This window comes from Pleurodeles waltl, chromosome 6, assembly GCF_031143425.1.
Source record: "Pleurodeles waltl isolate 20211129_DDA chromosome 6, aPleWal1.hap1.20221129, whole genome shotgun sequence".
Classification (NCBI taxonomy): Eukaryota; Metazoa; Chordata; class Amphibia; order Caudata; family Salamandridae; genus Pleurodeles; species Pleurodeles waltl.
In genome coordinates this window covers 464,706,054-464,719,903 of record NC_090445.1, presented here as the reverse complement: position 1 = coordinate 464,719,903, position 13,850 = coordinate 464,706,054, and the positions used below count along the sequence as shown (strand labels likewise).

Here is a 13,850-nt window from a genome sequence, read left to right as displayed (position 1 = left end):
ATGTTTCCCAAACTGTATACCATAGGTTTTAAAATGTTAGAAACATAATACAAATGTTGCTGTTGCTTTTCTCCAAGAAGTCTGAGTAAATTTGGATATGGCAGATCTCAAGGGCATTAATTTACTATTGAAGAAGGACATAATGTGGCACTAGAGGCCATCACAAAGACCACAGTGAATAAATAGTGCTATGTAGAAAATAGTAATTAAATGCACTGTTAAGGTAGTCTTATGCAGGCTCTTCATGGATGTGTCCATACAATTGACTTTCTGTCCTGAATTTGTGCCCTGAATTTTTACCCTTTGTCCTGATTTTTTACAGTCCTGTCCAGAATTTGCCTCCACACCAGGTGGTCACCCTAAGTAAAGCAGATATGACTTGCGAGTTGAACACCGATGAAATGCTGTTGAACTTCACTGTTGCTGATTTCACAGTAGGTGAGCTGAGATTCAACCAAGTCTAATCACCTATTAAAGCAGAACAGGACACTGCTACTGTGCAGAATGAAGCAGAAAATCTCCCTGAGAGCTGACTAGAGAAAGCCTGGGTGATGACAGGCAAAAAAATATATATATCAGGAATACCCCTGAGTTGCTCCTAATTCTGTATTTTGTTCACACAAACAGACAATTATAGTGAATTACTCCCTCCTACAAATAAGCCAGCAAAATTCTGGGACATATACAAACAGTATCTTGTAGGGAAAGAAACGAGAGAACCAGAGGGTGGGATAACTGATGGTTAACCAGAACATGATTACTGTTACGTGTCCAATTGTTTACATATTGTATGGATAAAACCTGGAAAGTGCAAATACTCCTGTTAAAGGACGCAATAGGGTAATTGAATTGTATGAGTCTGCAAATGCACGATCTTATTGTACTGCTTTACTTGTTTGTATAAAAGCATAAATAAAAGGTTTTAAAAAAAAAAAATTCTCACGGATTCGTTAATTTAAGGTACAGTCAATCTTGCGCCAAAAGAATCTGGGCAGACCAACAAAAGAGAAGAGAAAGGATGGCAAACTCTGTGGTGCTGTAACATGTTCGCTCATTCATTAGGGGATATAGACTGTTGGGTGCAGGGCTGCAACGAAGACCTCTATCTAAGAATCGAAATCTGAAAAGCACACTGGGAAAAGTATATGAATCTCTTTGCAGAAATTGTATAAAAACGCAAGTGGCGTGGAGATCATTATCGCATATAAACACAAGTGGTTCTGTCAGATGGAAAAACGGAAATAGTCACTCTAATCTTACATACGAAATAATAAGCAATAAAAAAAAAAATCAACAAACGAAGGGCTCCCTATGTGAAAAGTGCAAAAAATGCTAGTGCAACGCATCCATTAAGGTAAATAAACTGTTCATATAAACAAATGAAAAACCAAAATCGTTAAAACATCGACGATTCTACAGTTCGCCGGCACCGATCGAATCTCCTTTTTGGAGGCATCTATGAACAGATGAATTTGATCTATCTAAAACAGATTAGATATTTTCACGGACTGAACAGGCTTTTCATGAAACCATTTTCATTTTCATCTGTTTATATGTACAATTTACCTTAAAAAGCACTCCAGGTGGCCCTTTAACAGAACACCGAGTCAGCTGAATGGACAGCTTTGATTAAACGCAGTGAGGTGTACTATAAAACAGAATTATAAAAGAAAACCCCACACCAGAAGAAAAAAAAAAACTGGTTGATGACATATATGATAGCTCAATTATCAAAACGGAAGCTTCCCTTAGTAACTGAAACGAGGGGTTCGCGTGCAACTCAACTATTCCACTTTCTAGTTGACAGCATTTAATAGATCTAATGGACACTACAAAGCTGCGTCGATCGCTTGCCATGTGCCTGCGTTTCAAACTGTACGTTAAAGGATACATAAAATGTGTGCCTGACCGCGCCACAAAGTTTGGAACATAATTTCCACACTGAAGTTAGTTCTGCAAGAACTCAAGCAAACATTAACCAACTGGCTGAACATTCAGATTCCAGCACTTGGCAGGTTATGTGCATGGTGAATTCAGCTACCTTTGGCACAGTGGTTTTATAGGCTGGGTCGGTGGTGGAAGCGAGTAGAGTGAAATACATTCTAACTGGATCCTGCAGGAGGAGCTTTGGGAGTGGTGACGGGAACGGTAGGATTTCTGCCACCAGAACATGTGACTGCAGCTAGCAGTACTCTATTACCTCTTTTTGCAAGGCGGGCCCACATGAGCCAATCTTTTGGCATCTTATACAACCTAGGTACAGACTAGGGCAGTACCATGTCTCCCAAACATTTCGTATACAAGTTGTTTTCGTTTCCATCATGATGCCCACCTGTATAACCTCGATCACAAGGATGATCATGGGAAGGGGCGAACCAGCATGTTGTGAACATCCCTCTGCCCAGCTGCTCCCAACTGAAATGTTCATTATCACTAGACAGAAAATGTATTCTGGTAGTCATAAGAATGACCCCATTTTAATGGATTAGATGACAAGGTACAATATCATCCCAGAAAATTAAAGTGTAGGAATGACACCAATGATTGATCATATTATCTGGAGGAGCAAGCGACTGACGAGCCATGCCATTACTATATTAATTAAAGAGGTGGAACTCAATGAAATCCCCACCCCTGCCAATTTGGAATTGTGGTGCAATAATGACTATTAAAACTTAATATTATTCTCAACCAGTTGAAAATCTTCATTTACTACCTGCATATGGTCTTAGTGACTACTCCCCTCTTGTACCTTTTGGGATACCTTGAGGGGGGGGGCTATGCTGCCCTAAACTATCGAGTGTGCCACGAGGTGACAAAGTGGTACTGCCAGCCAGGCTGCGACAAGTAATTAGCAAAGAGCCACAGACGCCCAGTGCCAACTCCACTCACTCCTCACCTTCTGAACAGATATATGCACAGAGGTGAACCCGGGTTAGGCAGGTACACTGGTTTGATGGTGCTTGAGAAACCACTGCATCACAACCATTTATGATGGGCAGTGGGGCATTTGGATGGGTAGCCTGCACTGGGGGAATTTTTTTTGCATATTTGCAAAACAATTGAGACCTGCCATTTGCTGGTCTTTACTGAGGCTCTGGGGTTTGGGTAAACTCATTAGATTGTACACTGGAATATGGTGTCTAAGGGGTGCAATCACATCTATGTTGCTTTTGGTGTCTCAAACTACCACACCTCGAACTGCATTTGAAAAAAATAGCTAGGCCAGATTCTAACGGATACTCTGACACCTCAAGCCTGTGACCCCTAAACACGATCTGAGAATAATCACACAAGTCCTTGGGATCTCGTGCACCCGTGAACAATATCTGAAGATAATCACATAAGCCCTTGGGATCTCGTGTACAGATCACAACAATGCTATAATGACCGACCTTCACAAATCTCACCCGGCATCATTCAAAGTATTTCCGTACAAGGCAGCCTGCATGCCTCCTAATGCTTAAAACTTTAAGCATGACACCTGTTGCAGCACCGCTAAGACGTCTTACCTTGAACACCAAGCTGAATTTCACCTACAAGGCAGTCCATCTTAACCCGTCAGAATAATTATGCCAGGAGGTTCAGCACCTGGTATTCGGAATGTTTTTTCATTATGCAATAGAAGAGTTAGTTTGATCACGATATTCAAGAAAAGTGTCAAAACATCATCTCCCAAGTCAGAGAACTATTTACATGACCGCACCTCAGATGTCACAACAGCAATATTGATCCCTCTATACCAAATATTTATGCAATACATCTTAGACTCCAACCTTGAAATCGTGATCCCTTATGCACCTTCTCAATATGCAGGAAATTGTAATATTTGCCACGTAATTCCAACTCCCATGATTCTCATAGAGTAATGCGTGTCAACTTGCAAGGCTCAAATTAACACTTTCTGCAATAAAAACATTGTTGTACAGCTTTCCAACAGTATTTACACAATTCTGGAACCAATCTTTATTTGTAAAATGAGGGTGCACAGAACTGCATCTGTGCCCACCAACTGTGGTCACATGATTAGAGCAGGAGACTACTCTATAGGTAGAGATATTACTGCTCTGGGTCATCCACGCTGTAGGCAGATTGCAAGGAGGTCTGGGTGTGGACAAAGGATGGGAAAATAGATGTTCATTTGAAAGTGCCACGCATTACTAATGTGGTGTACACAAACTCTGACAATGCCTTTTTTCCCCAAATTCGTTGCGCTTTTCAAGCTATCCCTATTTATAAGGGTGGAATTCGTGTGTCTAAACGTGCCAAAGTACTCCCGTTTTCCGAGCAGTGCGGCACGAGGGATTTCTTCACATGGAAAAATATTTTCCATTTCAACGAAACAAAGTTGGGGTAGGGATATATTCAAATGCGCAATTACACCAAGCCAAAGTTTGCAAATTGCCTGCTCGGCCAACAATCAGTATTAGGCAATCAGTATCAGTCTGTAGGCACAGACAGGGGCTATGGAAAACATGCATACCAAGAGAATTTACGAAAGTTGCATGGGTACTTTGTGAATTGGGGAAGATGAGAAAACCTATAAAGAATAGGCAGATCATACAACTGCCTAGATATCTGTATTTTTGTCAATTGCTCACTTCCCAGGCTCCAAGATTTGATGTATACAATATGATGGGTGGGAGTCTCAAACGTTTCCGACACCTGAAAAGGAACAACGTCAAACAGAGCTTATGTAAATATCAGTAATATAAGGAGCATGCCCAAAATCTGAACACTGAACCAGCTGTACTTATTGTCTGATTTTCAATATTTCAAGCCAGGCGACCTAGGCTATCCATACTAAATACAACTGTAATACAAAGCGCACATATTTACTCTGCTCTTCATGAGTTCAAGGCAGCTACTGTTGTACTTACAGCCCTTTTTCTCTGTAAGCCGAACTGATGATCCTTTGCTTTCATTGTTGTTGCTCTGTTCCATCTCGTGGCCCTTCATGTCCGACATTGTTATTAGTTCACAGATGCACAGGTTTTTTTTATATGGCGTCTATTCATAAACACAGTTAATTAAAAAATTAGCATGTTTTGCATTCATCTTATCTGTAAAGAAAAAATATTGCATAGCAAGAAAACATTTTATCATTTTTAGGTCGAGTGTAAGCGTTCAAACCTCATATTATTTTAGTATACTTCTTATGGCTGAAAGCGATTTCATTTGTTGGTAGCAGTGTTTTTTAAAATATCTTGCTCGCTAGTGGTCAGTTCTGCCTTTTTCTCCGTCCTTTTTCGGTTTCTTTATCTGTTGCTGTGACTGACTAATGTTATTTCTTTGGTGCTCCCCTTCCACTATGGCCGTTTTTGGCTAGTCGCTGCCTGTGTTTAATTGCAGAATTCCTTTTCTCTCATCTCCTCCCATGTTGTAGACATTTGTTTTGGCTTTATTCGAGTGCTGCCCCTGATTATCTCTGGCTTCTAAAATAAACACCCAGTCGTTTAGCTCACTGCTCACAAAAGCCACAATATGCCCTTTCTGGTAGAAAGTAGCTAATCCTAGAAGCAATGATGTAAAACTGGCTTAGCCTTGCATGGAGAGTGTCCCTCTCCATCTCCCTCTCCCTCTCCCTCTCCCTCTACAACATTGCACACATTGCATTGCTGATATCCTTTATTAGGGCCATAACTCTTCTCAGGCTACTCTGCTTGTTGAAATGTGAGGCAAGATTGCTTGCCTGACTTTTCATTCTATTAAAATATAAATAAAGCACTTTTCCAGCCTTATTTTCCACTTTCTGTTCAGGCACAAAGTAGTGCAGTCATCTCATCTCTCCTCAAGGGCTTGTGAATTCTGATGTCAGTGGCCACCAAAACATGGCAGGGAAAGACATAATTATGAGACAGGGTTGACCAATTTATGTGGCAAGAAAAGTCCAGTTCTGAATTTACAATGCCAATAGCTCTAACTCAAGAAAATGCAAACCTATTGCATTGCAAATGCTTGTTTAAATTCTAGTGCCGCAGTCTCTGGTAGTCGGACACAAACTGCAGTGGTATATGAAGAAGGCATAGAGTGCAGAGAATTAGCATGACATGTTTATGTTTATGAATTTATAAAGCGCATTGATACCTTAAGGCCTCCCGTCGCTAGGTGACAGAGTACGCAAAGTGAGCAGCGCCACAAACAGTTTGGGGAAATGTTGCAGATTAATAGACCGGGAGATTATGGGAAAACCTAAACCTAGATTCACTTCATAGTTTGGGGGCAAGATAAGCAAAAGATCTACCTCCCCATCTGGCTCTATGTATGCTTGGAATCTTCAGTAAGTGACCCTATGAAGATCTGAAGGGTGTGGAGAGGAGGTACGGTGATAACAGTACATTCAGCTTGAAGGGGCCCTTTGAATTCAGGACTTTGTGTGCCAAACATATTGTTCTGAATTTAATTCTGGTCTCAATGGCCAGTCAGTGCAACATTCTCGAGGCCTCTTTCTCCGAGTCTAACCTGGATATTTTCAGGAGTGTTCTTGCCGCCGCATTTTTGCACTACCTGCAGTTTTTTTAATGACATATTTTAGGGAGCCCAGGTATAGGGAATTACCATAATCTAGATGAGTCATCGCAATGGATTGAACCACTGTGTGTCAGGAGTTTTCTGGAATGAGAACCAGAATTTTACGAATTGCCCATAGTAAGTCAAAGCAAGGAGTAGCTACTTTTGTGCCTGTGAATCCATATTAAGGAATCTTTCTAGCTACATTCTGAGATTTTTGTATTGGGGAGTTTGGAACAGGGGGACTCCACTGACAATCTGGCCACCTTAGCCCTGTTGTTGCTCCAAGAGGCTTACCTCAGTTTTATCACCATTTAGTTTTGGGCAGCAATTTGCCATGCATCTAGTACCTTTTTCCAGGCATGATGCAAGTTGCTGCTGTTCAAGGTGCTGACCCTCCGCTACAGACACATCTAGTTGTGTGTCATTTGCTTAGGAAATTATGGATAAACCATACTCCTGTACGATACTTGCCAAAGGTGTCATATAAATGTTTTTAAAAAAGTAGGGCTAAGGGCCGAGGCTGGTGGTGCCCCACACTTGGAAGACATAATATCTGAGAGGCATGAATTTTCCATAACTTGAAAGGTTTGGTGTTTCACAAAAGAAGACATTCAATCCAATGCCTTGCCTGGGACTCCCACTTCATTTAGCCTTTTAATCAGTATCTTATGATCCACAGTATCAAAAGCTGCACTTAGGGCTAATAAAATAACTGTAGCCGCACCTTCCTAATCTAGAATGCATTTGAGCTATTCCGTAACTGACAACCGAGCCTACTCTGTGCTATGCTGTGCATGGACGTCCATTAGCATAGGGTGACAAAGCTGAATATCTTCAAGATAACCAAACTTTGTCAAGTTAACATGCTTCTCTATTAACTTTCCCATCACAGGTAGAAGTAAGATTGGCTGGTAGTTGCCCAACACTAAAGGGTCTAAATAAGGTTTTTTCTACAGGGGCTTTAAAATGGCATGCTTCCATTTCTCAGGGACTACCGATGCCTCTAGCGAGATATTGAGGATTTCCACTATTAATAGGAAAAGTATTTGTATGCCATTTTCCAAAGTAAGTGGAGGGGCAGGATCCAGGGGGTGCCTGATTTAACCTTCTTCATAGCATCACAAATCTTCTCCTCATGAAACCCTTGGATAACTGCCAAATGCATTGAAACCACAGGCAGCACGTCGCTGAGTAATTGATAAGGGAGTTGGTTAAGATTATCTAATAGTGCATTATAGATATTCAGGGCCTTTTACTGAAAAAGATCACTACCTCATTGCATCTTGCTATGGTGGGCGGCGGGAAGACATGACCTGGTTCAACCATGATGAGGGATTTGACAATCTTGAAAAGTTCTCTTGGGGAGTCTGTGGCCCGAGAGATTTTTCTCTCATAGTAAATTGCCTGAACCTTTTTGATTTCGCTTTGATAATGCATGATCGCCTTTTTGCAGTCATGTTTTTTTAATTGAGGCTGGTATGACTTCCTCCACTTCCTCTCCAATCACTTACATTTTTTCTTCAGAGAGGCTAAGTGAGAATTAAACAAAAGTGAGGATTTAATTTGTCCACTGTATCCTTCATCACTACTTGTAGCGCTCCTGCAACTGAAAACCCCCATTGTGCAATTGTTGAAATGCGAATCAATGCATCAATGTCTGCCAAGCCAACAATGCATTGATTTGACATAGGTAACCTGTGGTGCTACATGAGCATTACACTTAATCAAAATTGTCCTGTCAATCTGTTTGCCTATCTGTATCTAAAACTGTGCCACAAAGAGACAATTGACAGTTGGCCTATTCTCGCCAAAGTCAATTCCTTCAGGCAGAGGCCATATTGGTGGAGGTTAACATTTAAGGAACGAGGAAATGCAGGAAACATCTACAGCTACAGAATTATTCTCAGTAATTTTGCTCAGTACGATCCTTGTGCCTTTGTCAGACCACCGGGCCAAGGCTGCTGAAATACCACTCTCTAACTACATCTACATACGATGCAGCTATTCAGTATTAGGCAGCTTTGTAAAAGTAACAGGGATCATAGAAGAGATCAATGGTTGGTGTTGTTAAGAATCTGATTCTGTGCTGCTGTAGTTCTTGGTGGCCTGGCTCATCAATCTTGCAGCCGATACAAGCCAACATTTGGCAACAAGTCAGAGGAATATTTAAACAGTGGAGTAATCTAAAACAATTGGAGAAATTTAAAATAATGCAATTTCTGACTTAAAGAAAAGTGAGTCTCCAACCTAGTGTGTTGGCATGCAAACTGTGGCCACAATAATCAAAGCCACTTTCGCTGTGTTACCAGAATGCAATTTCATATCCCAAACTAACCGGTCTTCTTTCAGACAACTAATCAAAATGAAAAAATACAATAGGATAAATAGCCTTTGCATCCTAAGTTTGGAAATGCAAAGTTGTTTTGGTGCTCATGCAGTTTATTCAATAAGGCCTAAGGAAGCATTCATCTAGTGCTTGCTGTACTTCTTGTATTTATTTCAAACAACGGGGTAACTTCAAAAAGAGTGAATTATGTCAATAAATTGGTTCACTTGATTATGTATACAATGCAAAAAAACAATAGATGCATCATTCTTGCACATAGCCCATCTCATTCTCCAGCCCATTTATACCAGCCATTATTTCTGAGCCATCTCCAATCACTGCCGTTCTCATGCACACTTAGCCTTGCTCATTCTCTTTTTAAACTGCTTAAATGGGCCTTTAACTTTACACTGCATAATTTGTTTGGGGGACGTTATAATTATGTGTTAGTGTACAAACAGACAGGACCGTCTAAGAGATGTGTTGGACTTGGCCCTCTCTGCAGGGTCATCCCCAAACTATTTGCCTTACTCTTTCTGTTTTCACCGAATTCATATTTGTTAGATTTAGGACTCTACACACTTTACCACTGCCAAGCAGTGGTAAAATGCTTATGATCTCACAATTAAACACAGTGAAAATGGCTTACACCCAACTGGCACATTTAATTTACTTGTAAGTCCCTAGTAAAGTGGTACTACATTTACCCAGGGCATGTAAATTAAATAATACTAGTGGGCCTGAAACACCAATTGTGCGACCCACTTAAGTATCCCTTTAAATGTGTTTCAGCCCTGCATTGGAGCCTGGTAGTGCAGTTTTAAACTGCCATTTTGACCTGGCAAAAAAAAAAAAAAAAAAAAAAAAAAAAAACACACACACACACACTTTAACCAGGCCTAAATCATCCTTTTTAATACATAGAGGTCACCCCTGGGAGTCCCGCAACTACTCACAACAGCTGCTGCGCAATGCATCCTCAATGCAGAGCTCCACAATGTACCCTGCAACTTCTCGGAACCGCTGCTGTGCAAAGCATTCTCTGCGCAGGATTGCACAACGCTCCCTAACTAGAATTTAGGGTACTTCGTTCAGAGGGTCTAAATTGGTCCTTGTATCTGTCCTGCGCTCCATCACGGTCAGGCTAAACTTGTGAAGTTGTCATGGTCCAGCGCGATCGGATATACACATGTGGCTCTTTGTACTTTTTGAGAGCTATTTCTACCTAAATCTTTAAAATTGCATATCTCTGATTCTACTAAACTGAATTATGCCATTTTTATGACAATTTATTGCATTTTACTCCATGTTTCTTTTGTTGTGTGTTTACTTTATTAGAGTTTGAAGTGCTGCACATTACCTCCAAGTGAAGCTTGATTTTGTGCCAAATTACAAGAGAATTAACCACAGGTTAATTTGGGGGTTTGCACGTGTTTCACTCAAAGAAGATGTGTCTTTGCTGCTTGAGTAGGGTTTCAACCCCCTCCTACCAACTAGTAATCCAGTTTTCTACAAGATATCATTAGTATCTATGCCAAAGACATTTGACTGCCTGACAATTTTGTTAGTTTACAGGATTGTGCTTCGAAACTGCCCTAGAACAGGCTATCCCCTGTTCAAATTTCAACTTTATCAAAGTCATAAAGGACTCCTTGATTTTGTGTTAATGTGGGCTTTTTTACTCCATAAATGAGAGTCTTCTTTGATCAGGCATACAAGCGAAGTAACCTCTATAATACAACAACTGTACGGTTCCTCGTTTCTAACTCATTCGGCATGGTAGGTGTGCACATCTGTGGCATCTCAAATAAGTTAGGTCAGATACACCGACACAATAACAAAAATAAACAAACCTAGTGTAACCAAGACTGGTGCTTAAAAGGGAGTTGGGAAGGAAGGGAATCAGAATCTGTGAATTTATGTCTGTCATCGCTTAGGTGCCCCGTGTTCTCTGGATTTCTTACCTTTGACTGCACAAAAGCTATCCAGCCTTTCTCCCTTCAATAAAAAGGTGATCTCTAGCTATAAATCTCATGCCCCATTATTTTACCAAAATATTATGATTTTATCCTATATGTTAACACATACAAACGCATCTGTGAATCCCAGTACATCCCCTTTTAAAACACAACTTTAGCCTCCATGACAACTGAATTGTGATGTACACCTATAATTAACTCGGCCCTGCCTCCAGAACGATTCATATTTGTTTACTTCTCTCAGGAGTGCGCCAATTCTGCAATAGTTTGGCATTGGGAAAATGTTGCTCTTACGTCATGCACGATAAACAAAGTAGTTTCTGTTTTTTTTACTCCAAAAAGAAAAGTTATTATTTTCCTTTGACCGCTTAATATTTTTTTGTGTAATATTATTAAACTTTGCATTTGAAAGGTATTATTATTATTATTTTTTTTAATTGGCCTAAGTGTTACAGGGTTGTTTGAGTTTTTTGGATGTAAAATGTTGAAATACATTGTTTTTAAACGTATTGTACAGCAGCAAAACCACTTCCTTATAATTTCTAAGTTGCTTATTCAGCGATGGCCAATGTAGTTAAAATGCCGTTGTGAAGAAGGGCTTCTGTAGTAGTGAAATGGCTTATTGGCTGGCTTCGGATCAGATGGGCTAGCCTGACCAATCTGAGAACGTTGCGACTTAGCGGTAGCCTGTTCGTTCACAAATCCCAAGGCTTCCTATCCCCAAGCAATATGTAGTCGATGACATCTGAGGCAATAAAAAGAGGCTTCCATTAAGAGACTCCCCTCTTTTTGCCCTGGGTAGGCGTGGGCCAGAACTTCTGCTCCTGTAATGACAAATCTGCCTGCCACTGCGAACTCTTGCTGATAAGTCTGAACTGCCATTTTTGATCTGACTACTGTGCGTTGACTCTACGCCCTCGCTGTCTTGTCAGTGAACCTAACTTTCTCTTTCTAAACACAGTGCTAGATACCACCTCAGGTCCTCAGCCAAGTACTATGTCTACCTAACAATTTAGTACTACTCAAGTGAACTGTCGTTCTTGGGTTGATTCTATATTGTATTTCTTGGTTGCTTTGTGCCTTTTGCTTCTGGGATGATTGTATATAAGATTACACTGGTACTACTATTGCCACCACGTAGCTATACGGTTACACGACCACTCAAATGATCACAAATAGACAATCATCATAACGACCAAATACGTTAACTTCTTAAAGGCATATAGTATGACTGAATGCATGAGGGTTTGTGACAATTTTATATAACAGACTGCACGACAAACTCGTTAGTAAACTACTCGCATGCTTTGTAAGAACTGTGCTATAAACATCATGTCAAACATTAACAATAAGCATGCCAAATGTTTCTAATGTTGTAAGGTATCGAGGGAGTATAATGTTATTCATCTGAAAACGGTTGTAGCACCTCTACGGAAGAAGTAAGCGCTATATAAATACTCGTATAATACAAGATAAAAAGTTCCTAATAGTGTAAAGCATCCCATATGCCTTGAAACACAGAATTAACCTGCTTATGTAAGGAATAACACAAATATTGCATGAAAGGCAAATTGCAAAATGCATGACAATGCAAACCTTATGTAGGACTAAAACATTGGGCTCTTATGGAGGAGTCGCATGCTACCTGTCCACAAAGTGGTTCATCAGACGAAGTAAGCAGAGAGATCTTCCATGACAGCCACACTTGCCCTCATTAGGCAGATTTCCTTTGCATTCACTCACACACAGTTTTTTCCACCTAGCCTGGTAACCAATGCCTCTCACATACCTCCTTGACAAGCTAAACTTTCATTATGAACGCTCCTCCCTAAGCACCTCACAATCAGAGGATGGTGTCCACCTGTCTAACCCCCTCGTGTAAAATAATTCATCACTGCCTTCCCAAAACACAGGTAATCAGGTGGCTCCTCACGCAGCTTCTACAAAGGACCACACTCCTCCCCTTCACGGACTACGGGTAGGTCCCGTCTGCCCCTCCACTCTTCCCGCACCTGTTATAAACTATTCTTTCCGCCAAGGTCCAGAGGTGGGTGAAGGTAACCCCCCTTCTGGCCGCGCAAAGTCTTATCTCCTATCATTTATTCTCCGCATACTTTTTGTAAAGTTCACCTAAACTCTCACAGGTCAAACCTGTTCCCCGACACACACCCTATAAACAAAAACCTGCCCCAAACACACCAGTCCCACATCATACAGCTCGAAAGTCCGTTCGGTCCCACGCTATGCACAGACATGTGTCCTTCTCGCCCGCACAATGCCTTCATATATACTCTATTTGCCAAATGTCAAGCCCTAGGTTAGGTACATGCTGTATTGCATCAAATCCATTTAAGCTACCAAGCACTCTCTGACAAGTCAAAGCTCCACTTCACTTCACTGCAGATATATCCAGTGCTTGAAATAGAAAAATAGAAACGCAGGTACTCTGTCCCAGATTCCCTGCTTATTTCTGAGAAGTGTCGTTACTCTCCAATTAAAAGCATTACGTTTTTCTTGAAAAGTGCAGGTGCTCTCCCTCTCAAAATAAAAAAGTGCCGGTACTCTGTACTGGACAGTACCGGCCCATTTAAAGCACTGGATATAGCTCTTTTTCTTGCCTTAACCGGGTGCTGGTTTCACGCAGCTCCTGTGCCTTTCCTTGTATCCTGTGCCTGACCGCTCACCTTCAGCACCCTCCTCAGCTGTCATTCACTGATCTGCCAGCGGGCCCTGTAACATGGAAATCCGGCACCGGAAATGACGATGCCCGCTCCCACGGCGAGCCCCCTCATGTGATGTTTCATACAACTTAACGACCTTCAAGATAGACATAGAAAGAGGACAGCCACGTACTAGTCCTTTTCTTCGGGCATAAGTCAGCCATCTTAGATGAAACGATTTACCCTTTATTTACTCGTTAGAAGTTAGAACACACAGAAGGCATAGCTATAGTGTGGGACGTTAAAATATATAGATTTTAGACATTTTTTTAAACAGAAGTGAATCAGAATACTCAATGTATATCTATTCTT

At 41.0% G+C, this 13,850-nt stretch overlaps 1 protein-coding gene across 2 annotated transcripts in view; it reads right to left on the bottom strand.

Annotated features, from left to right (window-relative positions):
- The window catches only part of PFKFB2 (6-phosphofructo-2-kinase/fructose-2,6-biphosphatase 2), a 241,642-nt gene extending 228,044 nt beyond the window's left edge, over positions 1 to 13,598 (bottom strand). For both annotated transcript variants that reach the window (XM_069238608.1, XM_069238609.1), the window contains exons 1-2: positions 13,503 to 13,598; positions 4,881 to 5,010 (exon numbers count right to left, since the gene is read on the bottom strand). In XM_069238608.1, coding sequence (XP_069094709.1) covers positions 4,881 to 4,968 — 88 coding nt within the window. In that variant the 5' untranslated portion in view covers positions 4,969 to 5,010; positions 13,503 to 13,598. The remainder of the gene's footprint in view (positions 1 to 4,880; positions 5,011 to 13,502) is intronic.
- Between the last annotated feature and the right edge of the window lie 252 nt (positions 13,599 to 13,850).